The 25,467-nt window shown below is 39.2% G+C and overlaps 1 protein-coding gene across 4 annotated transcripts in view; it reads left to right on the plus strand.

Moving 5' to 3' along the window:
• SCUBE1 (signal peptide, CUB domain and EGF like domain containing 1) overlaps positions 1-25,467 on the plus strand; it is a 280,077-nt gene that overhangs the window by 71,717 nt on the left and 182,893 nt on the right. For all 4 annotated transcript variants that reach the window (XM_073000829.2, XM_078394214.1, XM_073000830.2 and 1 more), the window contains exon 4: positions 12,390-12,524. In XM_073000829.2, the coding sequence (XP_072856930.2) occupies positions 12,390-12,524 (135 nt within the window). The remainder of the gene's footprint in view (positions 1-12,389; positions 12,525-25,467) is intronic.

The following is a 25,467-nucleotide window of genomic DNA, read 5'->3' on the forward strand; positions in this document are numbered from 1 at the left end:
TACTTGGGAGGAAAGTGTAGGGACCCTTTGATCTACTAAGACAAAATGGGGAAGAACAGAGGAAACAAGATCCTGAAACAGTGATCCAGTACCTAGATACTCTGATGAACTCCTTGCAGCAATCTCTGAAGCTAGCATCAGAAAATTTGCAGAGACAGCAAGAAAAGCAGAAACCATGGTATTACAAAAAGGCCAGAGAAAGATCATTTAATCCTGGAGATGAGGTCCTAATATTAAAACCTACAAAAGGGAACAAACTGCAATTAAATTGGGCAGGTCCTTTTAGGGTAATCTCTAAAATGAGAGCGGTGAATTACATAATTCAGGAGGAAGAAGAGGAAGGCCGAAGAGTGGTACATGTTAACATGATTAAACCGTACTATAGAAAAGAAAATATTGTCCTATATGCCATAAAAGAAGGGGACAATGAAAAACATGAATTGCAATATTGGGAAGGAATGGGTGTACCCCAGTATAACTTAGAGGGAGTAGTAATCAGCCTTACTCTGTTACTAGAACAGCCAGGAGAAATAAGCGTAAGAATTTGGTTAGGAATAGCTAGCTGTTATCATTGTGTAGTATCCAATTGCAGCAAGATAGCTGCTCATTTAGTAAAGTTAAAACACAAAAGAAGGGCCGAGAGGATCCAGTGGTCGACAGAATGTGAGGAGCCTATGAGAGGACAGGAGGGTGGAGTCAAGGGGACAGGGAGAGACAGTTGGAGACTGATAGAGAAGGGGAGAGGAGGTTTTGAAGGTTTATGCGAGAGATTGGAAAGTTGGTGTAGTTGGTTGATGTGTTAAAGAATAGTTAAAGGATAGAAGTGTAATAAAATAGATAGATAGTCATTAGATCCAGTGATTGATGTGAAGCAATACAAAGAAAGAAATGTGTTTAATATCCAAGTTGAATGAGTGGAACATAATAAACATCTATGAACCTACTTTTGTGATTCAGCAACCAAATAATAAATAATCAATTATATTTGACAACACATGTCTATGTAACGTTATTGGTAAAGTGTGGATAAAGATCCACTGGTGGCAGCTGGTGAAAGGAGAAATAAGCAAGTTGTGTCCAAAAGTAGACCTGGGTTTGGAAAAAAAAATGGACACTGGGGGTGTGCAGCAATTCCTTACTATGCATATTTTTCAATAACTTTGTTGTTGATTTTTAAAATCCATTTTTACCCTGTTTTGGAAAAGAACCATTATTATGTCCCCATTATTCCCCCTAATTAACATACAGATAAGTGTCACAATTTGTAATTTCAAAGCTATTAATATACAGTGGTGCCTCAAAAGATGAATTTAATTCGTTCTGCGGTTAATGTCATTTTGCAAAAAATTTGTCTTGCAAAATGCGTTTTCCCATAGAAATGTACTAAAATCTAATTAATGCATTCCTATGGGCAAAAAATGTCAGAACAAAGTCACATTTGGTTTACAAAGGGTTTATTAAGTGCTCTTCAAAGCCATACATATAGTGCAGATGATTTCAAAAATGTAAATCAACATTTGTTAACTTTTTAAACATCATAGAAAAACATTTAAAAAGCAGCAAACATGAGGCAGGAACAAAAAATGGAAAGCATTCGTCTTGCAAAGCAAGGCCATAGGAACATTCATCTTGCGAGTCATCAACTCCATCGCCAAAACCATTTGTCTTGCGAGTTTTTCATCCGGCAAGGCATTCATCTTGCGAGGCACCACTGTACACTCACTAGGTTTAGCCTTACCTTCTCAGGCGGTGCTGGCTGGAGAGGTCAGTAGGTTGGAGCACCTGCTGTGGATCTTGTGACAGCAAGCTCCGTGTCCCACTGTGTCCTGTAGAAGAAGAGCCCACGTGACCTTTTGCAAGCTGTGGGATCCCAGAGGGCTACCAGAAGGAGGCTATGGTTAAACCACTTTTGAGTAGTTCATATTTAGGAAATCCTCAAAAGGGTTGCTATAAGCCAACATCAGTTCGGCAGCACATAATTAATTATGTGGTTCCAGAGCAACTTTGATCAAGTGGTAATTCTCTGCGGTTTGCCAGGCTCTCAAAGATTTGAAAGCCCTACATCTGTTTCCACAGAACAGTGGCTTCCATACTGTGATCTAGGAATGCTGATTCTCCTTTGGAAATTCATTAAGATAACCTTGGACCCACTGTTGAGGGAAAGGCAAGACATGAATAAAATGCATGAACAAAAGGCTGTGTCAAAGAGTAGTGGTAGGGAAGGCATGGCTGAAATCCAGATTACCCACCAGCGTCAATCCTCCCCTGTAGTGCAGAGGTGTCCAGTCTCAGGGAAGTACTGCATGTGTTTTAAGATGAAAGGAGGTTCAACAGACCTGGGTCTGTATTTTCCATAAATTCTTTGTGTGCCCTAGAATATTCCCAGAATCTTCAGTGACCTCTTGGAATAAATGTTACAAGAAGAGCATCCCAAGAATTCAAGCAGATGCCTAGCCGTGCTCTGCTGGTTAAGCACCAAGAATATGGAGAACCATTTAGGACAACACGAGTATATCACTAATATGGTATATACCCAGCATCAGAATATTAAAAGGTTATTTGTTTCTTCAGAATGAGTAAAAACACACACCCAACTTGCCTTTTTTCTTCTGCAAAGAGGAGTATTAAAATCATTCTCTAAACATCAGTTGAAAGAAGATTTATCGTTGTGTAGGAAATCATTTCATAAACTTCCAGATGTGAAATGTCAACAAGTCGTAGCATTAATTGATTTTAAAATTGCATAATCACTGCTGTGATTAAAGGAAGCAATGCTTTCTTGTCTTTTTAATGTTTTCTTCTCTCTTTAGACAGCTGTGTGCAACGTGTGGGTTTCTGTTGCTGATGTTTGTTTGTCTTTATACTATTCAACAGCTCAGCTAGCTTTTCCCCCTTGTGTTAAAACACTGAACTTTGTTAGTTAGAACTAAGCAATTGTTGGAAAGCTTTCTGTGTTATATAAACAAAAAATATTTGTAAAAGGAAATGAAAGAATTGGCCCTTGGCTTAGTTGCCTTCTGTGCAGTACTTTGTTCCTGATTGGTGTGTGTTGCATGTTTCAATAGCCCTCTTCAGGCATTACAACATTGGGGTCGGTGTCTCTATTATGGGGTGATACCTGGCTCTGCCCAATTCTGTGGTTGTGGACAATGCTGAATCTGAGGACATGGGTGCTGCTTGCATGTAAGGTCTACAGATGAGCAAACCCCTGGGAAATCTGGGGGTTTGCTCATATGCAGAACCTATATGTGAGCAGGACTCTTCTCTTCAGATCAGTTGCAGCTCACTTGAGGAAAGTGATGATGTGGAGGGAGAAGAGGTGGGCACCCCCTTCTATATGTTTACACAGAGCTAGATGCTATAATGCATGAAGAGGACTAAGCTAAGCATGAACAAGTCCATACTTTATGCAGCAGTTGTAGCAGCTTCCAGTATATTGGTGTTGCCCAAAGCAAAGGTTAAAATATGGTTTTTAGAAGTTGGATGCCCCCTAAAACCTTAAGTTTGGATCAGAAAAGAAATACATATCTAATAAACATGGTGTATACATTCCTAAGAAGCTGAATTTTGTCTGAAATTCCCAGAGTCATGTTCATAATTGTCTGAAGATGTCTGTGTCTCACTGACATGTCATCAGCTTGCTATTTCAACTCTGACTCCCATGAAAAATGTGAAGCTGCTTTTGGAGATAGGCTCTTCCATTCATTATCTAATTTCTAAAATGTAATGTAGGGTGGATAAAATGCACTGTGACTGCTCAAGTCTGAAGTCACTGAGTCATCACCACTTCTGCTGCAGATTGCAACTGATGTGTGAGTGAGTGCATTCTGAAAGTCATCACCTAATTAATTATGTAGCACAGGGTTTGATTTCTAAGTGTAAGAAGACCAAGCATGCCTGAAATCTGCAGTTTCATATCCAGAAAAGGATAAGAGAGGATGGTTTATCAGGCTGTGCAGAAGAAATCAGAAGCTTTTATATGATTAAACAGTTTAATGGCACCATTGGCACGTACTAGTGTGGGAAGGTTCCCATGTTGGATATGACTTTGGCAGGGGTTTATTTCTGTCTCTCCACCCACCCACCCCAGTTTTTCTTCTAACAGAAGATGTCTTGATGAAGGTGGGAGTAGCACAGAGCAGAGGGATTAATCTGTGCCATGGATCCTGATTTATGTACAGATACTGAAGGTGTTCCTGTGTTTATGATTTTTCAATTTCCCCTGCCTAGTAGCGTGACTGAAGTCTCCATTGCCCAAATTGGGCCCTTTAATTCCTTTATCCTACCATCTTCAACCGTCATGTAAAATAGAGAAGACATAATCTGTGGTCTACTTGTCAAAGCCTGACAGAATCCTTTAGTTGATTGGTGTTGGCCAATCAACATTAGATGCTTCTGCACTTGCCCAGATTGTACTATTCTGACTGCTTTCAGTGTAAAGAAGGATCCACTATGACCACACTATCCCCCCACAGTTCACCCCTAGTTGTGGAATACATTCAGCAGCTACCACCAGTTTTGCATGTTGGTGCATTTCCTGTATTTGGCAAATATTTATAGTATGAAGAGTAAACATTCTTTCCCAACTAGCCACACTACAGTAGCTACATGAAAATAATACACAAACTAAATGGCTCTTATTTTCCTGTGTTAATATATGATATTTCTGAGGAAGCTGAAGTTTGTGCAGATCATGGGTTGTAACAAAAGTTGTGTTTTTAAAAGAATATATGTATATATACCTATAAAAATACACAAAAGTGTACATATCGGTAAAATCAACAATAATACACCAGTGCATAGCTTTGCCACATATTTGCTATCACAAAAGCAAAGGGAGCAACCTTCTCCAAAACGTCACAATCTCCATAGGTTAAACAGAAATTAAGTCCTTACCAGTTCTAAATGGAGTTCAGCAGAGTGTAAAATGCAGGCATCTGCCGGCTTGAACTGGAATTGGGAATGGGAAGTAAGATTGCATGTGCAAGAGTTTATTTCCCAGTTCTGTCTCACAGCTGTTCCAGGAGGAAGAGTTAGCTAAGATATCTCTGAACTGATGGAAAGCAGAGGGTCCAATTCTAGGGTTTGGCATCCTTTTATTCCTGCCTCTAGATCACCCATATTTGGGGCTTAGCACTAGAGACAGTAGCTTGACTTTGACCTGCAAATGAGGAGAAGAAATTGCTGCATGCTTCCCCTCACCAGTGGAAATATGAGGAATTTGCAGGCACTCTCCATACTGTTCTTGCAGCAGTGAGAATGATGTGTGGTTCAAAACTGCATAGTTTGAGTAAATTCTGGAGTTTGTATAAAAGTAGGATGACTGCAGTTTTATTTCAGGGACTCTTAATAATTTGAATCATTGTATGGGCTGTTTATACCTTCCATAGGAATCAGACATTCCTTCTGTGCTCTCGCTCTCTCTCTGTATGCACACTTTACTTCCAAAGGGGAAAGGATGCTTATTTTGTACAGATATATTCTGCGTAAATTATGGCAGCCTTATCCTGAAGCGGGAAGCTCCTCACTTCATGTTTGTTTGGAGGTGACCAATTTCACATGACTTTCAAATACTTTGTGAATGTTTTCTTGGCATGTGGAAATAATCTGCATCAGGGTGGGCAACCCCCAGAGAGCCGGATTGCCCATCCTTGGAGCTTGGCAGACTCCACCTAGTCCCGTGCTGCCCACCTCCCAATATTTGGCTTAAAGAAACTGGGGTTTTTAACTGATAAAGCTCCCTTCTGCCCTCTCATGGCCAAAAAGAAAAATGGAAACAGAGGTGCTTCCATTTAGGTTCTTGTAGCCCACCCTGGCCCACATTGACTGGGATAACGAACTCAGCAAGTATTCTTTACAGCAATAGAACTCTGCCTAGGGCTGTTTACCAAATATCTCCATACTTATAGTACCTGGGTTTAGGATTGCTTGATTAATGTTCTGTTGAGTTATATAATTTGTAGTGCTATAATGTTACAGGGATGAATAACTGGTTGTTATAAATGGAAAACCTCTTTCTTTTCTATAGTCTAGATCAGCCATTCTCTCTTTTTCAGCCATGGCCATAAACACAATATGAAATACAGGCCAAATCAGGATTGTATAAGTCACATAACAAACCTTATAAGGTATTGCATGAAGAATTGTTTCCTGTGCATTTCTTCAAATGTGCCAGGGGGCCTCCAGGGGGCCATATGGATCCCATTGAAAATGGCTGGTCTAGAGAGCCAGTAAGAACCTTGAAATATTGTGTTTGTGTCAATAAAGGGGAAAATACTGACTCCCAAGTAGAGTGCCGTGTCTCCAGTCCAGCTAGCCCCTTCTTCCCTGAAAGGAAGTGGTTGAAGAACAATGAGAATCTTCTTGGGGTCTTCTAAAAGACAAAAAGCTAGGATTTGTTAAAGTTGGAGAGGAACTGAAGAGGAAGCAAAGGAAACAATCAAACACACAAGAAAATGGGATGTGTGGACAGAGCCCAACAGTTATATTATCCAGAAGTATGTAATCATTTCTGAACAGCTCCCTGGGTGTGAGATTAAGCTGAAGAACTGTAGGCCTTAGTCACTGCTAGTTAGATGGTAGTGTGGCACCTTTGACTAATACATAATTATTATATATACATAAACAGAGAACATATCCATATTTGTTTACATATTAAATGCAGCTTTACAAAACAACATTACTCAGACTCTAGAGGTCTGGTGTTTCTTGACTCATATATTCCTTTTCTTCAGTCTGATTATGAAAGCTATTATGTGCTGCTGGCATAGGATTAGTGAGTGAAATGTCGGCCCCACCATAATTTAATTTGGCAACATGTTTCAGAACTGTCTTGGTTGTTGCAGCTTTTCTTTCAGATAATGAGTCACCTAAGGTTGGTTGAGTCCATGTTCGTTTAGCAATTCATCCATTAGTCTATGGACAGAACTGCTAAGTCTTCCCTTGTTTCTTGTGATTTTACTTACTGATTGTTTTGTCTTATATCAGGAACCAACTTTTCTTCTGATACCACAGACAGGAAAGTAGATATATAAAATGAAAGGGTTCTAGTAAGGATTGGAACAAAGTGATTGAAAAATCACCTGTTTTGGGTAAAAATAATGGGCAACACAATTCATTCTAATAAAAAATGTTGCTCTTTTTTTGAGCATAATAGTTGTGGCATCATTAGAGAGTCTACAGATGAGTTACTTAATGTGAGATATGGCTTCTGTTTCTGCTGGTTCTGCCCTTGAGTGCTTGGACAGGGTTTGTTTTGCCAGTTTTGAACTGGTTAACAAAGATGTGGTCCTAGAGGTAGCAAATTCTTGAGAAGAATATTCATGGAGCCTTATCCACTCTTACATATAAGTGGTCTAAATCCTGTTCCTTAGTGTAGTAAATTGCACTAGAGTAGGCCCACTGAGTTATTGGGATTTAGTGGATCAAATATCCTATAAGTTCCATTGATTCAAATGGGTTTACTCTAACTGCAACTTACTTCAACATAGTAAGTCACAGTAAGAATAGGGCCATTCGAATCAATGGAACATATGCAGGAGCTGATTCACCAAACCCTCACTGATTCAATGGACCTGCTCTATTGTTATTTGCTATACTAAGCAACAGGATTTGGACCACTGTATATACTTTTAGATCTGGAATCTTAGCTCTCGACAGCTCAGACTTCCTTACTATTTTGTGTCTTCCAAGCAATACAAGCTTTCAAAGGAAAATCCAGTACATTACCGGCATGTCGTGACATCAAACATGCTGGTCATACCATATCAACATTCAGTATTACACAGACTTTCAGCTTTAAAAGCCAATATTGAAGTAGGGAAACTCTTGCCCACGGTCCAATTGTGACCTGCAGGGCCTGATGGTGAGTCCCCAACACCAAAGCCTTGCCCTTTCATCGGAGAAACAGAAGGAGAGCAACTGGTGTTTGAGACTGCAGCTTAATTGCATGTTTCTGTGATTCTTTCCTCTGATCCAGCCCCTGTTGATGCATGCATGGACCCCTCTGTTTATACATGTTTATATACTGTCAGGGGAAGCATTCAGTTCCACTTTACATTTTCCTTCTTGAGCCCAATTGTTGTGGTTACTGAGTTAAGACTTTGTGAATTTCATTTGGTTTGCTCCACACATGCACCGTCTACATGTATTGTGGGAGAAATAAGGTCTGGTCTGTGCTTGTACTTCATGAAGTAGATGTGAAGTAGTAAAGTCCTGAGTTACAACTTGCCAGCTTCGGAAAAGTACATTATTACCAGTTGAAATTTGTCACAAGGTGAGGTTTGCTGTTTTTAAAAAAACAATGTAGAAAAGGTCTGTTTTGTTCCTCCTTTTGTTATAACATAGAAGAACATTGTAAATTGGTGCTCTCACGTACATGTTCTGAAATGATACTATCTGGAAAATAGTGCCTTGTGCAATAGATTGAGCATAGAAAAAGGTTGAGAATAGGCATTACATGATACAATAGGCAGTTTTCTATCTCTTTCTTGCCTCTTTCTGGTAAAGCCTACTGTGATATCATTATGCTACGTGTTTACTTTTCCTGCCTTTCCCGGTTTCATATTACAGTATTTAGTATCAACTGAAGGGACAAAGAGATGCACACACTGATGGTATCATGGCACACCTTGTGGTATAGATATTATCAGGAGTAGAATAAGAAACACACATACATGTATGTGTACATGGTACGAAAGTGCCATTGTTATGCATTGTCTAATTCCATTATAGCTAATATTTACTGTATAATTTATGTTTGTGTTTTTAATATGGAAAACGGCAAATATTGTTATAAGAGGCTTGGGGGGAAAACAGGGGAGAAACAGTTGGCTGAACTGCCCTTGTATTCTGCAAAATGTCAGGAACAAGAGTTTTATTGTTAGGGCTATATCAATACCTTTAAAAATAAGCTTCCATTTAAGTATTGATTTTTAAAGTGCTACAGCCTTGCCTATTCCAGTGTTTGAATGGTACCAAAAACAATTTACTTCCACAAATAGCCCGTTAAGTGAACTTAAATTGCCTAAACTTGAAATGCTTGGAGCTAGCACTGCAGAAGGAGATGGGTACCCAATTACATTATGGCAGTGATGACAGATAATTGCAGACCAGTAAATTCAATGCACTTGACATTTGATAAGCAATTCACTGCTATGTTTGAGAGGAGAGACCATGGAGCTTTGCTTTTGGAAGATGTTCCAGGATGTCTGAGTGAAATGCACCCCATAGAACTGTAGTTCAACCATAATCAAACACAGCCCAAGTTTAAGTATTGTTTGAGATGAAGTTGTCACTTAATGAACTCTTAAATATAAAGGGCATTTTGACTTAATTTCTTTCTATTTCTATATTTAATGTTTAAAAAAATATGCTCGCTCAAAAGTAATGAAAGCATCCCTTTGATATTTCATCATTCCCTGTTGGAACTGATCGTATTGATATTCACACAAGAAGCTGTTTTCTACTGGATCAGAACATGAGTCTGCTTAGCCCATTGTTGTCAAATGTGAAATGCAGTGGCTTCCCTTGTTTTCAGGCAAGATTCTTTCTCATCTGTACTTGAGAATCCCAGGACTGAATCTGGAAGCTTCAGTATATGAAGCATGTGCTGTTCTACCACTGAGTTAAGGCTTCTTGTTGCAGATCTGGGCATTCGTAGTATAAACCTTGTCTTCTTCCAACAAACATGGCACCAATGAGGAATAGGTTTTCAGGACATTCTTTCCATCCTGCCATGCCACTGCCACACTAAACACAGAGGCAGTTAAAATATTTTTCTTGAAAGAGATGATATGACTCAGACGACAACATAATGCCCTTATATGGATAAACATGGACTCAGATTCTCTACACTAGGCAAGTAAGTTCTACCAATAAATGAGAGTTGTAGGTGGAACCTGTCTTAATTTACCTTCCTCTGTTAAATCAACATCCATTTGAATCCATAGTTATTTTCCAGCAATGTAAATTCTTGTTGTTCATAAACTGGACACAGATACAGTGGCCTTTCCTTGTTTTTTGTTTGTTTCCCTGTTATCTGGTACTCAGAAACACTGTGAAAGTGACCATATTCCCATATTATTATAATGGCAAATAACTGTTGGGAGACACCTCTTTGTAAAGTCATCTAAATCACTTTAAAGACATCCGAATTAGTGGTCACTGCATTCTCTTGTCAGTTTTCAATGAGTACTGAATGTCAGAGGGAGTCCTATGTTCATGGTAATATATCAGTCCTTCATTGTAGTCTATGGTGTGCATCTTTATAGAGCCATGGTTTAGTACAGTACCTTCTAAATACAGAGAGTTTTGGTAGCAGCTGCTCTCCACCTGTCCACAGCATGCATTGGCAGGCTGTTCCTCTGTTCTGCTTTCTTTGCCACTGCAGCCACACTTAGTAGAATCCTTGAGAGAGAGGTAGACTCAAACTGTTCTTTTGTCGTATTTTTCTTATTAATATTATTCCTTTTAAACATTATTTATCCCCCTTTCTCTCTCTCTCTCTCTCTCTCTCTCTCTCTCTCTCTCTCTCTCTCTCTCTCTCTCTGTGTGTGTGTGTGTGTGTGTGTGTGTGTGTGTGTGTGTGTGTGTGTGTGTGTGTGTGTGAGAGAGAGAGAGAGAGAGAGAGAGAGAGAGTTTGTTCTATCCATTCCCTACCTTTCTTCTTTTTATTTTTCTTAGAATCTTTTATTTTCTCTCAGGACTTTCTCTTCTAGCCCCAGGGCTTCTTTTAAAACACAGTTCTACCTGAAAGGTAAGCTTACTTTTGCAGACTAGCATAAGTGCCTCCTTTGCCTAAGTGAGGTGCACAACAACTCAACAAGCACAATCTGTCAGTCTTTTTTCAGTCAGGTTTGTTGTAATCAGTACCCACATAAAATCTTTTCCCTTAGATAAGGCTATTTCCCCTGGTAACACTCCCACCAAAATGTTCTCAATTGGTAAATCTCCAATATCAACTTCTCCATTGTTGTCAGTACAGTGGACCCTCAACTTACAGGCGGCTTGACTTACAGACTTTTCGAGTTACAGACTTCTCTGGCCGCAAAATTTAGTTTCGACTTGCAGCTGGAGAATCGACCTACAGACCAGGAAAAAAAAAACCCAAAATGGAACAAAAACAGAACAAAAATGGCCGGTTATGGATTAATCGGTTTTCAATGCATTGTTGGTCAATGGAGACTCGACCTACAAATTTTTCGACCTGCAGCCACTGTTTCAATATGGATTAATTCCATAAGTAGAGGATCCACTGTACTGCCTTTGTCAGTATCACTAGGCTTGGGGAAAGATAAGAATTTTCAGATTTTTGAAAGAAGAACAAGAAAAAAGACTGTTCGCTGTCAACTCCATGGAGACAGAATGGATGCTTGACAATACCTTCCAACAAACCGCAAATGGAATTTTCCCTTCTTATGCTAGCTACACAGTTATACCTATACCTAAATGATAAATGCCTGCTTCTGTATTGGAGCCTGGGGCAGGCAAGGATACATGAGGAATCCATCACTGCTGAAATGATCCAGCAAGCTGGGCATGAATGAGTTCAGTCCATTCCAATGATGTCCACACTGGGCATGCTGACTATTGTGCTTACTACAGTGAGTGCATGATATCATTCTACCATGCTTCAGAGCAAAGGTTACTATGAGAACTCTCAATGCTGTGAATATCTATCCTGGTCTCACTATCCATCTCAATATGATAAGAGCACGTCTGTCCTCCACAACGGTATCTGTGTCATGGTCACTTATTTGGCCTCATATAGACACTTGCTTAACTTCCACTAGTTCACAGTTTGCTAATACTCTCTTTATTATCACACTACATTTTTTTGGTCCATCACCACCATCAAGCATTATAGCTGTTTCTCCTCCACTGATTGTATTTGTTCAGATTTCTGTATCTGCTGCTGTTTAGTCAATGTTTATATTGTATGGCCTTTCTTTTGCAGCTATGGTAGTTTTTATTGTATACTCCTTGATACCAGCCCTTATATTCAGTGCCTTATCAACCATGGTAGTGATCAATATTTTGTTGTGTAATTTAGTCATTTTTATTATCCTTCACTACTGAAGTATCTTTGTCAGCCCCGGTTACAATCATGTCACTCCTTCCATCAAACATTGTACTTTGTACCCCTTATTAAAAGAACCTTAAGGAACTACGTGGGTTTTATTCTATTGTGAATCTAATGCAGGCTTTGTCAAATCTATAGCCTTATCAGTATACAATCAGTCCTCCTCTTCAGACTCACATGTAGAGAATTAGCCCCCTCCCCATCACAAGGTTCGTGTCCTCATTCAGAATGTTGACTTGATGAATAATTTAGAAATTTTATTTCCTCAATATGTATTAACAGCCTTTTTAAACATTTGTATCTCTAGATGTTGATGAATGTCTGGATAACAATGGTGGCTGCCAGCAGATTTGTGTCAATACAATGGGAAGCTATGAATGCCAGTGCAAAGAAGGCTTTTTCCTGAGTGATAATCAACACACATGTATCCACCGCTCCAATGGTAAGTTTCTAATCAGTGATACGTACAGTGGGTCTGCCAGCTAAAATTCAGACAAGAGTCGTTCTTCATGCTGAAATAATTTTGTTGGGTTATATGTGGCCGCTGATGTTATTTGCCTTGCCTCATGGGTAACCTTGGGCAGGCTCCAAGGTCCCAGAGCACCATCCAAAAAGGGGGCTGGTAAACCACATCTGAGCACTTTATACCTGGAAAACCCTGTGAAGGGCACAAGACAAGCTCATCATTATTGTTTTTATTGCTTTTGTTATCATGATCGTCATCAGCATTCTAAGAGTAACAGCTTTTCTTTTCTTTTCTTTTTTCTTTTCTTTTCTTTTTTCTTTTCTTTCTTTCTTAACATTCTGCAGCTCTTTTAGGCAGTTATTTCTTTTTGCAGAGCTTACCTCCTTCTTACCAAAGTTGAATGCAAAGGAGTAGGTGGGAATTTCAGTCACAAGAGAGCACACCAGAAACTACCAGACACTTTGTATAATTATTAAGTTGCATGGTAATGATAGTAAGTGGCTTTGCAGTGAAGAGTAGGCTGTGAAGGCCACAACACATATTTTGAGGCCAGGTTGCCTTCATGCTATGGGTTGCTTACTCTTGATATAGCATAGCTCTGTGTCCATTGATGACTGCTCATATCTTGATGTTGCTTTCCCTCTGTTTTGTGAGACAATGGGAAATTAAGTAACTATACTGCAGAGAAATTGGGGTATAGTTTTTAGAAAAATGTAAGGAGATATGGTTGATTTTTTTTCTTTTTCTTTTTTTCCTTCTCCCGGTCCAGTGAAAAGGTTTAATTATGTCTTTTGATATAAATGACATAGATAAAATGTATCAGTATCTTGAAATATGCCTGACTTTTCAAGGATCCCTAATCCTCACAATAGGGGAAGATGAAGGCTACTTATTCCCTCAGACAGTCTAATTTCATATCTAACATGCCTCATATCCAGGTAAATTGGGGGATTGATATTGCATTTGAATTGTGAGCCTGATTTCTTAGAAACCTATCAGCTGTGTGCTAACTGGATGACTTCACAGATGACAAGCATTTTTTCGCAGGGCCTGACTTATTAACTAGTGAAATTAGAACACCCAAGAATGTATAATGGTTGAACATAGTCTTTTCTGAGATGTCTGGCAGGAATTTTGCCTACTATATTATCTCACAATCCTTAGCTAAAGTTCTAAATTATGAGATTCAGATCTCTTGTTTGAAGTAGACTGTATCAAGCAGAGTGTTGTCTTCAGATGATCTCGGAAACTTCATCTGAAATATCTCCTTAGCATGCACAAGTATCTTCTAACTTAAGAACTTTGCCAGTCTGTCCATGAAAGAAGAATAAATGTTACACTGTTTCTTCTAATATGTTTATCAGAATGCCGGTGCTTATACCCAGAAAATTTAACACCCTTCTTTTTGTTTCTTAATCACTGCATTTTGTTCAGTAGCTGTTTTGTTCAGCATGTCGGGAAATGGAGTCTTGAAAATGAACTTTAGAAATATATAGCATGGGCATTTTCCTCACAGATATGAGGGGGTGCTGACAAGTATTGAGCCTTACCCAGAAAAAAATGAGCTAGGAAGCTGTAACTGCCACACTATTCTACATATTCCGCCAGGAAGTCAACACACTTGCAACATCTGTCCTGCAGCTTCTTAAGTGCCTGCAAATAAAATTCTTCCAACTGCTGGTGTAACCACTCATTTGCAGCATTAATTGCTTCCAGAACACTCTCAAATTGTTGTCCCTTTAGGTGCTTTTTGAGTTTGGGGAACAGATGAGAGTCAGAAGGAGCCAGGCAGGAGAATAGGGTGGATGGGAGCATCACTTGAAAGCCTAAGGACGTCAGTTTTGCCATTGTTTCACCTGCAGTGTGTGACAAGGTGTTGTCATGTAACAGGATGACACCTTTATGTTCTTCCTTGATGTTTTGCCTCAACTTCGTCAATAAAGCACAGTAATATTTTGCATTGACGGTTGAACCCTGTTGGAGGTAGTCCACCAGCAGAACTCCCTTCTTATCCCAAAAAATCTGTTGCCATTTGCTTCTGCGCCGACCTTTGCACTCGGAACTTCTTTGGCCTGGGGAACCACTGTGCCTCAACTCCTTAGATTGTTCCTTTGTCTCAGGATCATAACAGTAGATCCATGTCTCATCACCAGTTATCAGTTTGCCCAGGAAATCTGACTCATTTCTGGCAAAATGTTCCAAAAGAGCCATTGATTACTCCACACGTTTCCTCTTTTTTTTTTTTTTTGGTTGTCAAAAGTTTGGGGATCCACTTTGCTGCCAGCTTTCTCATTTCCAAGTCGTTGTGGATAAAGGCACCAACTTTCTCATGGGATATTGCCAGATATGTAGCAATACTTCTGGCTGATATTCAGCAGTCCTCCATGATCATGTCATGGATGGCTTTCACATTTGCAGGGACAGGGACAGAAACAGGCCTTCCACTGGGTTTCTCACTTTCAACACCAAAATGGACAGTTTAAAAATTGACAACCCAACGTTTAACTGTTGCATATGTAGGTCCACTGTCACCCATAGTTTGTGACATTTCATCATGGATCTGCTTTGTACCTTTCCCTTGGAGAAACAGGAAGTTGATTATGGTCCTATGCTCTTCCACATTGAACTTTTCTGGAGGTGCTGCCATGTTCACTTTTGATTTGAAAATGAAATATAAGTTAAAATCATAGGTAGTTGATTTTTGCACCATTGAATATAGGCAAATTGGCCTATACACCCTGCAATTTACAGCTTGCTAGCTCAATTTTTTCTGGGTAAGGCTCAATATTTGTCAGCACCCCCTCATAGATCAATCTTTTAACAATGTCAGTAGTGGACAATGCATGCCAAACTGTAGACTTCCCAGACCTTAAGTAAATAAAGAACACCTTGCATATGAATCAGAGCCCTAGCTGTCTTTCTCTGTCTTATGCAGAGCAAAGAAGGGGTTAGATATGGGATTATGAGGAGCAGTGAAGCAAATCTTGTTGGTCAAAACATGTATTTTCTGCTGCAACACCTTGTCATTTAGCTGCAATGACAAGTCAGCAATGGCAAGTTAGAGAAACTTTACATAAATGCCTAGATGATTCTCGCCAATGCTTATAATTTATTACACAATTCTAGTGTGTGTAGCCATTTCACTTTTGCTCTGGCATAGTTTTAGTGTATGCTAAATGGGTTAAAGTGAATTCTAGTCATGAGGAATCTACTATGTATAAAAAGTGATTGAGTTTTATACCACAGAACCCATACAAGCTATTTTTTGAAATATGTGTCAGACTCTCCCATATCCCACTCTCCCAAGTGGATAAAATTCTTTATCCAGTAAACTGAAAAAGAAAAATCAGAAGCTAGGATTAGTGTGATCTGTTCTTCCTCAATCAACCCCAATTGAGTTGCAGCTCCAGGAATGCAGGCAAATCTTGATTTAATAACAGCTTACTTTGAAGAGGTTTCTATCTCATTGTGAAGGCAGCAGATTGCATGTCTTGTGGTTCTTGATAGTAAATATTGCAATGGTGAAGGTCTAATGTGAGAGGAGTCTCCAAAGTCACACAGTGATCCTGTAGCAGGAAACAGGGAATCTGTCAATTTCATATTCCCAAATTTTAAGGAATATATTGTTCTCCCCTTTATGCTATCACTATATGCTAACATGAATGCCAAGTGAAATTTGTGGCTTATTCAGAATTATACTGTGAAAATGCAGACATCATGAAATTAGTTGCTAAGAGTTAGCTTATATATTCTATAAGAAAACTGATGACTACTAAGAAAATAGAGGCATTTGAACATGGGGGGTCCACATAACTAAGGTTCCTTTTTGCCTCCAAGCCTTTGAAAGGTACCTGTTAACAAATAGCAAAATTATGGCAATGAAATAATAAGAGCTGGTAAAACTGACTATAGCTTACGTTAAGGCTGCATATAGTGAAAATAACAACCATCTAAATTGATGTATGATTGTGATAAAATCGGACGTTGATGATAAACACTATGACCACCCTGTAAATTTCCATCTGATTTTCAAATAGTAAAATTGTAAATAAAAATATAATATTAAATCATTCTGTTTGAGTTAACACTTTACTGTTGTTGACTTTCCTCATATTCACTCTTAAAAAGGTGTTTGTGATAAAGAGCAACTCTGACTTGTATTTTGACATTTCAGGCTTTTACATGGTTAAAAATTTGAGTTTTTTTAAGCATAAAGAATAGTTGAAGTCTGTGCATTAGATTTCTAGTTCATCAGACTGAGGGATTCCATTACTTAACAATATGCTAAAACAATAAGAACATTGTCTAGAAATGAAATAGTGACCAAAATGGGAAAAAAAAATCCAATTTGGGTAGTATTTTTAATTGAAATGGACTCTCGGGTACTTCAGTTACTTCGTCTTTGCTACCTGTCAATATAATACCCCTGTCTTCTCAGGGGCTGAAGTGCTGATGAGGTGTCTATAAAGATGCCTTGTGTCAGCAATATAGTCCAGTGGCCAGCCAGGCCATGAGCAAAGGAATTATTCAGTACATCCCCGAGAACTTTCTATAGCCAGGTTGAGCTATTTATCATTTCAGATGACTATAATAAATTACATCCTGTCCCTGCAGTTGGGCCTTTGCCAGATATCAGTGTGTCCCTGGAAAGATAAAGCCATAATGTTTCACCTTTCATCTTCATGACAGAGTAAATTGGCATAAGTTGGGCACATAACTTGAAGGTATAGTCCCCTTATTTTATGACAGTCAAGAAATCCTGGGCAGTCACCAGATCACAGGGCTCAGTATGAATGTTGACGTTCTTCATAAAGATGGGTTTCAGTGCTGGTAGTGCCATCTCCAACACTACTTCCATAAATCTAAACAAAAGACCTTGTGATGATTGATACACTACCAGTCTAGAATGTGGAAGATGGTGCCTATTTTTTTTTCTACGAGATGTGAAATTACTTGTTCAAAATTTTATCAGTTGCACCAACAGAGCAAGGTATAATGGCTTCAACACATAATGAAAACCACTTGTCAAGCACCTTGATATAAAAGTTATTTCAATTTGCACATTATAAAAGCTGAAGCGGTAATGAGAAGGAACTTGGCAAGTCAAGATGGAGGTTAATGAAATAAATGAAAAGTGGAACTTCTGAGCATTTTTTAAAAAAATGTATATGCATACAATATACTGAGGGGAATTCTGTGTTTTTACTGTGTTAGACCTTTTTGTTTACAGAGAAATTTGTGCTAGACATGATTTAAAGGTTCACTGCTATAGAACAAGTAATGAAGATGTCTGGGGTGATAATTATGTGTGCGAGCTTATTTTATATAAAGAGTACCATATGTGTATGGAGCAAATTGACTCCTTGATTAAAATAATACAGCCTGATTATTTTAACTTCTAAGAAGTACTGTATATGTAGACAATTGCAGAGGGCTGTATGATTCAGTCAAAACTAGAATGCTAGCATTGTTTGATATTTAAAAAAAATTATGTACTATTTGTGTGCCTGTTGAGATTATGTAGGCAAGGTAGCTTACCTTTTGATGGGTTATCAAGCTGTTTAAAAAGGCAACCATGTTAGTCTATTCCAACATCTGTAACCAACATAGGGGGGAAAGCAGCAAAGTCTTATGACAATTTTAAAGCTAATAGTTTTGTTTATATGATGATATAAGGACAATTGCATACATATTTCTCCTCCTTTGAGATCCTCTCTTTCATGCAACTGGGCAGGTACTGAGGATGAAATCAGATGTGTGACTATTTGCACAGCAAATTGCAGGGAAAGGAGCACAAAACAGAGAGAAAAGACTGTATAGTTCTGTTACGTGCACATAAATCTTGAATAGGATTTTGACCACATACTTTAATACTTAGACCACAGGTTCATTTTCACAGGCCAGAATCCAATTGCCAAATTACATTTGCATAAGGGAGACTATCTTGGTGGCAAATCACCATCCATTAATGAGGTGCTGGTTGCATCTCTGGGCGTGCATCTGGATTGGATGTCTACCCAGGAACACAATCAGCACCTTGTTTATGAGGACAATTTATTTCCAAGACATATGTGGTTTTCCTTATGCAAATGTAAATCAACAATAGGATTCTGAGCACAGTGAACATGTTTAGGAGGAATGTGATCCATAAGATGACTGTTGCATTATTACCACAAGTCGTTTTAAAGTGAGATTAACATTGTGGAATTGGTAGAGTAGAACATCTCTAGGCTAATACACAGTGGCTAGACTGCCATTTGTCTAGTGTTGAAGCAATTTGTTCTGCTCTCAGGAAAAGATTGGTTGTGCTGATGTCAGAGTTTTACAGGAAACAAAATCCCTTAGACTTTTTGTCTTATACAAAACAGTAGCGAAGATCAGTTTATATGTGTGTATGTGTATTATTACTTGAAGTATTCTGAGAATCTTCAGTCTGTGTTTCAGCCTCTGCTTCAGGATTTCTTATCCTGTGGTCCATTGATCCTGAGTGAGGGAGTCTGTGAACTGTTTAAGTATAAAATAAATGGTAATTTTTTTGTAGGGCCTTTCCTCCCCCCCCCCTTCCATGGGCATTTTTCTAGATAGGGTTCAATAGCTTTCAACAGATTCTACAGGGACTCGAACCCCCACCTGCTGTTAAGAACCACAGTGACATTTATAGGCACATACTACTTCAGCTGTCTCAAATCTCCCTTTGTAATTTATTTTTCCTACAACAGCCAATGTGAGATAACTGGCCATTCTGCCAGTTGAAGGTTGAAATGTTTTGACAGTAGTTTGTGATGCCATTTCTGATGCCAGGTTTGTGTTTGTTCATCTTTTTGCATACGACAGTATTTGCTGTATATAGAATGCATAGAGGCATTGCTGCCAGAGGATGATATATATCATATTAGATGACAAGTGAGTAAAAAGAATCCCTAACAGCACTGCTGGGACCTGACTAGATGTAGAGACACACCTGTTCTTATGTACTATCAGTTTGAAACCAACGTGTAGTAACTCTAATAGAGCAATCAAGGTAAGTGAGATTTGAGTGGCTTTACCAGTTCCATATCCCCAGTGAGATTCCATGACTGAGTAGAGATTTCAACCCAGGCCTCCTGAGTCTTATTCCATTACATTAGATATCTGGGAACACAGCTTGCATCTAGGTTTGTAACAGGATCTTGTTCATGCTTCTGCATCAATGTTCTATGACCTGTTATGTGTCAGTAGCTGTTGAAGGATTATTTTTAAATGAATACAGGCTTGCTACCCAAAGGCTGTGAGAGAACAATATTGTCATCCGGAATGGGCTGTAGCTTGTTGATGCTATGTCTCTGTGGTCTCAGCTAGGAGCTGCAGTGACCATTAATGGTTTTCTGTCATGGTTTTGTTTTATAGTACTTTGGTGCCTAGTGTAGTGTAGTGGATTAGGACTCTGGAGTCCTGGCTTCAAAAGTCCATTTGGCCATGGAAACTCACTGTGGAAGTGGAACTGGTAAAACCATTCCTTAAATATCTCTCTTGCCTTGAAAGCTCTATTACAGCTTATATAAGTTGGTTCCAACTTGATGGCACATAACTAACTGCTGTACTTTGTTCCAGGATATCAGCTTTCCCCCTATCACTTTGGGTGTTTTACATGTATTTTTGCAGTTTTAGTCATTCTACTTCACACACACACACACATTTGGTGAATCCTGTTAACATCTATGTACACAGACATTTAGCACTCTGTAAAAAATTGAACAGATCAAATAAGTAGGGTTGTGCAAATGATATGGCAGAATTGCGAGTTCTGATCCAAATTGGTCAAATATGGACTTACTTGGCTCTGGTTCAAATTGGATTGGATTCAATTGGTCTGAATTCAGTGTGGATCTGGACTAACCTTCGGTCTTCTTCAGCAACTTAGGAAGTACAGAGACAGAGTGTCTCCAAAATGTGAAAAAGTATCATAGAAAGGAAGGCCTATGGCGGTGTGATGGAGAGCTGAACTTTGTTCCATGCCAGCTCTAACTTACATTTGTAAACAAAAATCTTTCTGGGAATTTCCAATCAGTGTTTCCAGTCTGGACTGTATAATACCACTGAAATTAACATATTCATTTCTCTAATGCAGCTCCTGGCTCTTTTGGTTTTCTTTAGCTGCTAGTGGGAAATCATTCAAGAAGTTGTTTGATGGTTAGTGGTTGTCTTGATTACCAAACCTTTTGTCTTGTTAATATGAATAGCCTGCCCTGATTCTTCTCTTTTTGCCTTTCTTTCTAATTTGATTTGTTTGAATCTGTATGTGTTAGGTACTGGGACATCCTTCATTACATTTAAAATTTTAAAACTGGATGGCACAATTTAAGTGACCACACTTAAATCAAACTGCTTGGAGTTCTACTTACAGCCCTGTGGGTAGTTTCTTCCAGTCTCAGTTGTCAGCTTCCAACATGGAGCTTTACTCTCCATTCATAAGTTGTTAAAAATTAAAACAAACAGGATTGTTAAACATGAGAAGTTTAATATTTTAAAAAAAATTAAATGTAAAAAAATTAAAAAGAGTCTTAGGAGAGAGGCCTTGCCGGGGAGAGTGTATGCTGGCACTGCATTTTGTGTACATGTGTTTATTCATTCATTATATTTTTATTTATTTAATTGCTTGTTCATTCATCAGGTAAGAGGCAAGTGGCAAGGGAGAAGGTGCTTTGTGTGTCTGTGTGTGCACAGCTCATCCTGCCTTTCTGCATCAGTTCAAGAGATCACATCTGAACCAACAAAAGGATTCATGTTTTTAAAATGTAGAAGCCCCCTCTGGTAGAGAAGCAAAACTATAGATGGGGGAAGGGGACTCAAGGCTGATTCATATTTCCTATTGTATCATGTCCTCAACAGGAAAAAAAAGCAAACCAGCCTGCCTCAAACCAGCAGTATTTCCCACATTTTTTGCTAATGTGGTCAACCCTTGAAAGGGCTTTGTTGTTTAGTCGTTAGTCGTGTTCGACTCTTCGTGACCCCATGGACCAGAGCACGCCAGGCCCTCCTGTCTTCCACTGCCTCCCAGAGTTGGGTTAAATTCATGATGGTCGCTTTGATGACACTGTCCACCCATCTTGTCCTCTGTCGTCCCCTTTTCCTCCTGCCTTCACACTTTCCCAACATTAGCGTCTTTTCCAGGGAGACTTCTCTTCTCATGAGATGGCCAAAGTATTGGAGCCTCAGCTTCAGGATCTGTCCTTCCAGTGAGCACTCAGGCTTGATTTCCTTTAGAATGGATAGGTTTGTTCTCCTTGCAATCCAGGGGACTCTCAAGAGCCTTCTCCAACACCACATTTCAAAAGCATCAATTCTTCGGCAGTCAGCTTTCTTTATGGTCCAGCTCTCACTTCCATACATCACTACAGGGAAAACCATTGCTTTGACTGTTCGGACTTTTGTTGGCAAGGTGATGTCTCTGCTTTTTAAGATGCTATCGAGGTTTGTCATCACTTTCATCCCAAGAAGCAGGGGTCTTTTAATTGGGGGGCTGCTGTCACCATCTCATCATGGAGCCCAAGAAAGTAAAATCCTTCACTGCCTTCATATCTTCCCCTTCTGTTTGCCAGGAGGTGATGGGACCAGTGGCCATGATCTTAGTTTTTTTGATGTTGAGCTTCAGACCGTTTTTTGCACTCTCTTCTTTCACCCTCATTACCTGTCTCCAAATTTCATAAAGGTAAAGATACAGACATGTTATTTTTCCAGTGCAAGTTAATGGGAGCTATATTTCATTTTGGACTCAGGAATGAGGTCCAAATCTCCATATTAGGTCCCAAACTGAATCTTAATAATGATGATGCAGGGAGGGGAAGGTGTTCAGATAAGTGTGATGAAATGGAATACAATACAGCATTATAAGGTTAAGTATATTAATACATAGCCAGAACATAAGGATGTGTAGGTTTTGACCCCTTCGACTTCACACTGAAAAAACTTCATTCTCTTCTCAGTCTTTAAGGTGCCAAAAGATGTTGTCGGGAGTTTGTTTGTTTATTTGTTTGTTTTGGTTTTTGCCTTTTGCATTCCCCACCCCCACCCCTTTAGTTATGCCTGCAGATATGTGTTTGCAGCCTCTTAACTTGGGGCTCCCGACAATTTCTTCTTAAAATTCAGAAGTCACAAGATGTTACTGATAGCTCCTAATTCCATGTGGATGCTTAATAATTTGTGCTTTTAATTCTCTTCTTCGTCTATTTTGAGATGCCACCATTTGTCCTAGAAAATGAGATTATACATTTGCTGGTAGTGCATAAACACAAGAAGATAATTAAACAAAGCTAAGCACAATGGACTTTGGAGGGCATTTACTGAAATGATTAAATAGAGCTATTATTAGGGAACAAATTCTAATATAAAAGGAGCACTGTATTTCAAAAATCCTTTTATACATAATACATCTTATGACTCAGAGTTACAAGGGGAAATCCTGGCATGCTGCTATGCAAAAGGTGTAAGTTTTGGAGGCAAATTGCCTCAAGAAATCTTGAGAAATGAAGAAAGATTTGTATTGTTGTTTGCACTAAATAAACCACTTAAAGGCAAAATTAATACTCACACTCCAAAGTATAGGTGCAATCTGCATACACATTGAGCACACTTTGACACACCCACCCAGCTCTGTGCATTTCACCAGTACTAAAAACTGAGTTTATTGAGTGCTCAAAGGATCGCTTAGACTAGAGACTTAGATATTTGTCAGCTGGATCATCTGGAACAATGAACTTACTTGAAGGCTGCATTTGCATATCCAATTACCTCAAATGAGATAAACTCCAGTGAGATGTTGTTCTGAGATGTGTATTTTACTGTACTTCACTTTCACAGAGGCATTTTTTGAAATGAAAAGATAGGAAGGGATGGAGATAGGAGGCATCAACTATATTCTTTTCCTCCAAAAACATGATGCCACTATATAAGCAGCAGGTGCTGTACATAAAATAATTAATCAGGTGGCAGTGTTTTATTATATAGTAAGCAGGTGGACTTTTATCCACCCAGCTATCTTTTCAAGGCAGACCATTTATGGACTGTTTCCTGGCCTCGTGGAAAGAGTCGGTCTCCACCCAACCCAGGAAGAAAAGAGAACTGTCATGTCAAACAGTTGTTAACAGTAAACGGGAAACTGCCGAAATATGACCTCTTAAAACTAAAGGTTCTGTAATATTCAGCAAGAAAAACCCTAATTAATGTTAAAATAGAAGCACTGGTTTTAAATAAAAGCATTAAATTAAATCAAAAACAAATAAAATATAATTAATTAAAATTAATGATTTGCTTCCGCACTGTGATCTGGCAGCAGCATGTGTACACCTTCCACTCTGCATCAACACAGCAGTTTATGAGTGCAACAAAATGTGACCCTCAGACTTTTTGGTCCACATCACGGCAGGTGTCTTGAGGTCTGCCATTGTACAACATCCATAATGCGGGGAGCCAGTAGTCGTCCTGGCAGCCTTTTGAAACTGCTCACCCAGGCTGGACCCGCCAAGTCTTAAGTGTCTAATCAGCAGGTGTAAGTTGTCTTGTAGATTTTTAAAGCTTTATTCTGTCCTTTTCTCCTAGACTTTGAAGCAGCTTTTATGTCCGCCTGCAATGGGCCTCTCTCTTTGCATTTAACAGGAGCGTTTGCATCTTGACAGTTTTGGAGTACATCCTAAGCCAAACATTTTAAAGATATAGCTAGCCACAATGGACCCCCCTTTTTTTTCAGTCGTGTGTTTTGTGTGTGTGTGTGTGTGTGTGTGTGTGTATGTGCCGTTAAAAAAATTAGGGCAATTAATTTCCAATTTTTTTAAAAAATACAGTCATGGACGTGAGACATTAGTCATAAAATAAGGGATGAGAATGTTCCCTTCCTGAGTGGAATTAAAAATAAATAAATAAATACTGTCATGAAAAATGGGTAATGCATTTGCAAATGCTTTCACACCTGGGAACCGATGGAACTATCCCACACACTACACAAGAACAGTTTTAACTCCTGTCCTCTGAAGATACTGGCCACAGAGACTGGTGAAACGTTAGGAAGAAAAACCTCCAGAACACAGCCAAACAGCCTGAAAAACCCACAACAATCAAAAATGGATGACTTTTCCTCTTCTAGGAAGAAAAGCCTGCCACCTTCCTTGTGAATCCTCACAGAATGATAGCCAGTACCCCGTGGAGTCTGAGAATGCTAATTAGCATCTTATTCCACTGAGTCATGACAAAACGTGATGAAAATCCCAAGCAAAAGCAAGGTCTTTCGCTGTGCTATGACAGCTATGTTTCAATGTATTATTGTTGACAATTAAATAAAGATCATACAGTCATTAACAGTGTCTATTGTTTCTAAAGGAGGATGGTGGCTGTTGTTGTTTCCTAACAAGGGCTGCTTATTATCCCTCTAGAGTCCCCGAGTCCCCTGAGAATGTAAGGCTATAGATCTATACTTAGTAGGTCCATTGTTAAAATCTGGTTGTGTGGCTCTAGAACAGTGGTTGGAGAACAGGGGTAAATTACCCCAAATGGGATAAAAGTGAAAATCCTGGGGGTAATGAGCAGAACGCTACCCCACCCCCTGCAGCCAAACTTCAAATTGTAAGCCACCTCTCCCTGTTACTTCTTTGGTTGCAGCAGGGTACTTGTAAATCCTCCGTTCTTTCAGAGATCGGAGATAAGCCTGCTTGATTGGTTACAGCTGTGGAATAGCCCTGGGCAATCAATTAATCCGGGGCTTCTGAATGATTGCCTCCGCTGGAGATGACTGCAAGCAAGCAGCAGGAGGGAAAGGATCAAGTTAGTGAGGGAATGAGGGAAGGAAGGTGCGATAGACCGAGGGCTTTGTCAAGCTTATTTAAATGTATGTAGAAAATGTATGTAGAAGATGTATGTAGAAAAGCGAGGGAGGGAGGGAGGGGTGTGTGTG

This window comes from Pogona vitticeps, chromosome 5, assembly GCF_051106095.1.
Source record: "Pogona vitticeps strain Pit_001003342236 chromosome 5, PviZW2.1, whole genome shotgun sequence".
NCBI classification, from domain to species: domain Eukaryota; kingdom Metazoa; phylum Chordata; class Lepidosauria; order Squamata; family Agamidae; genus Pogona; species Pogona vitticeps.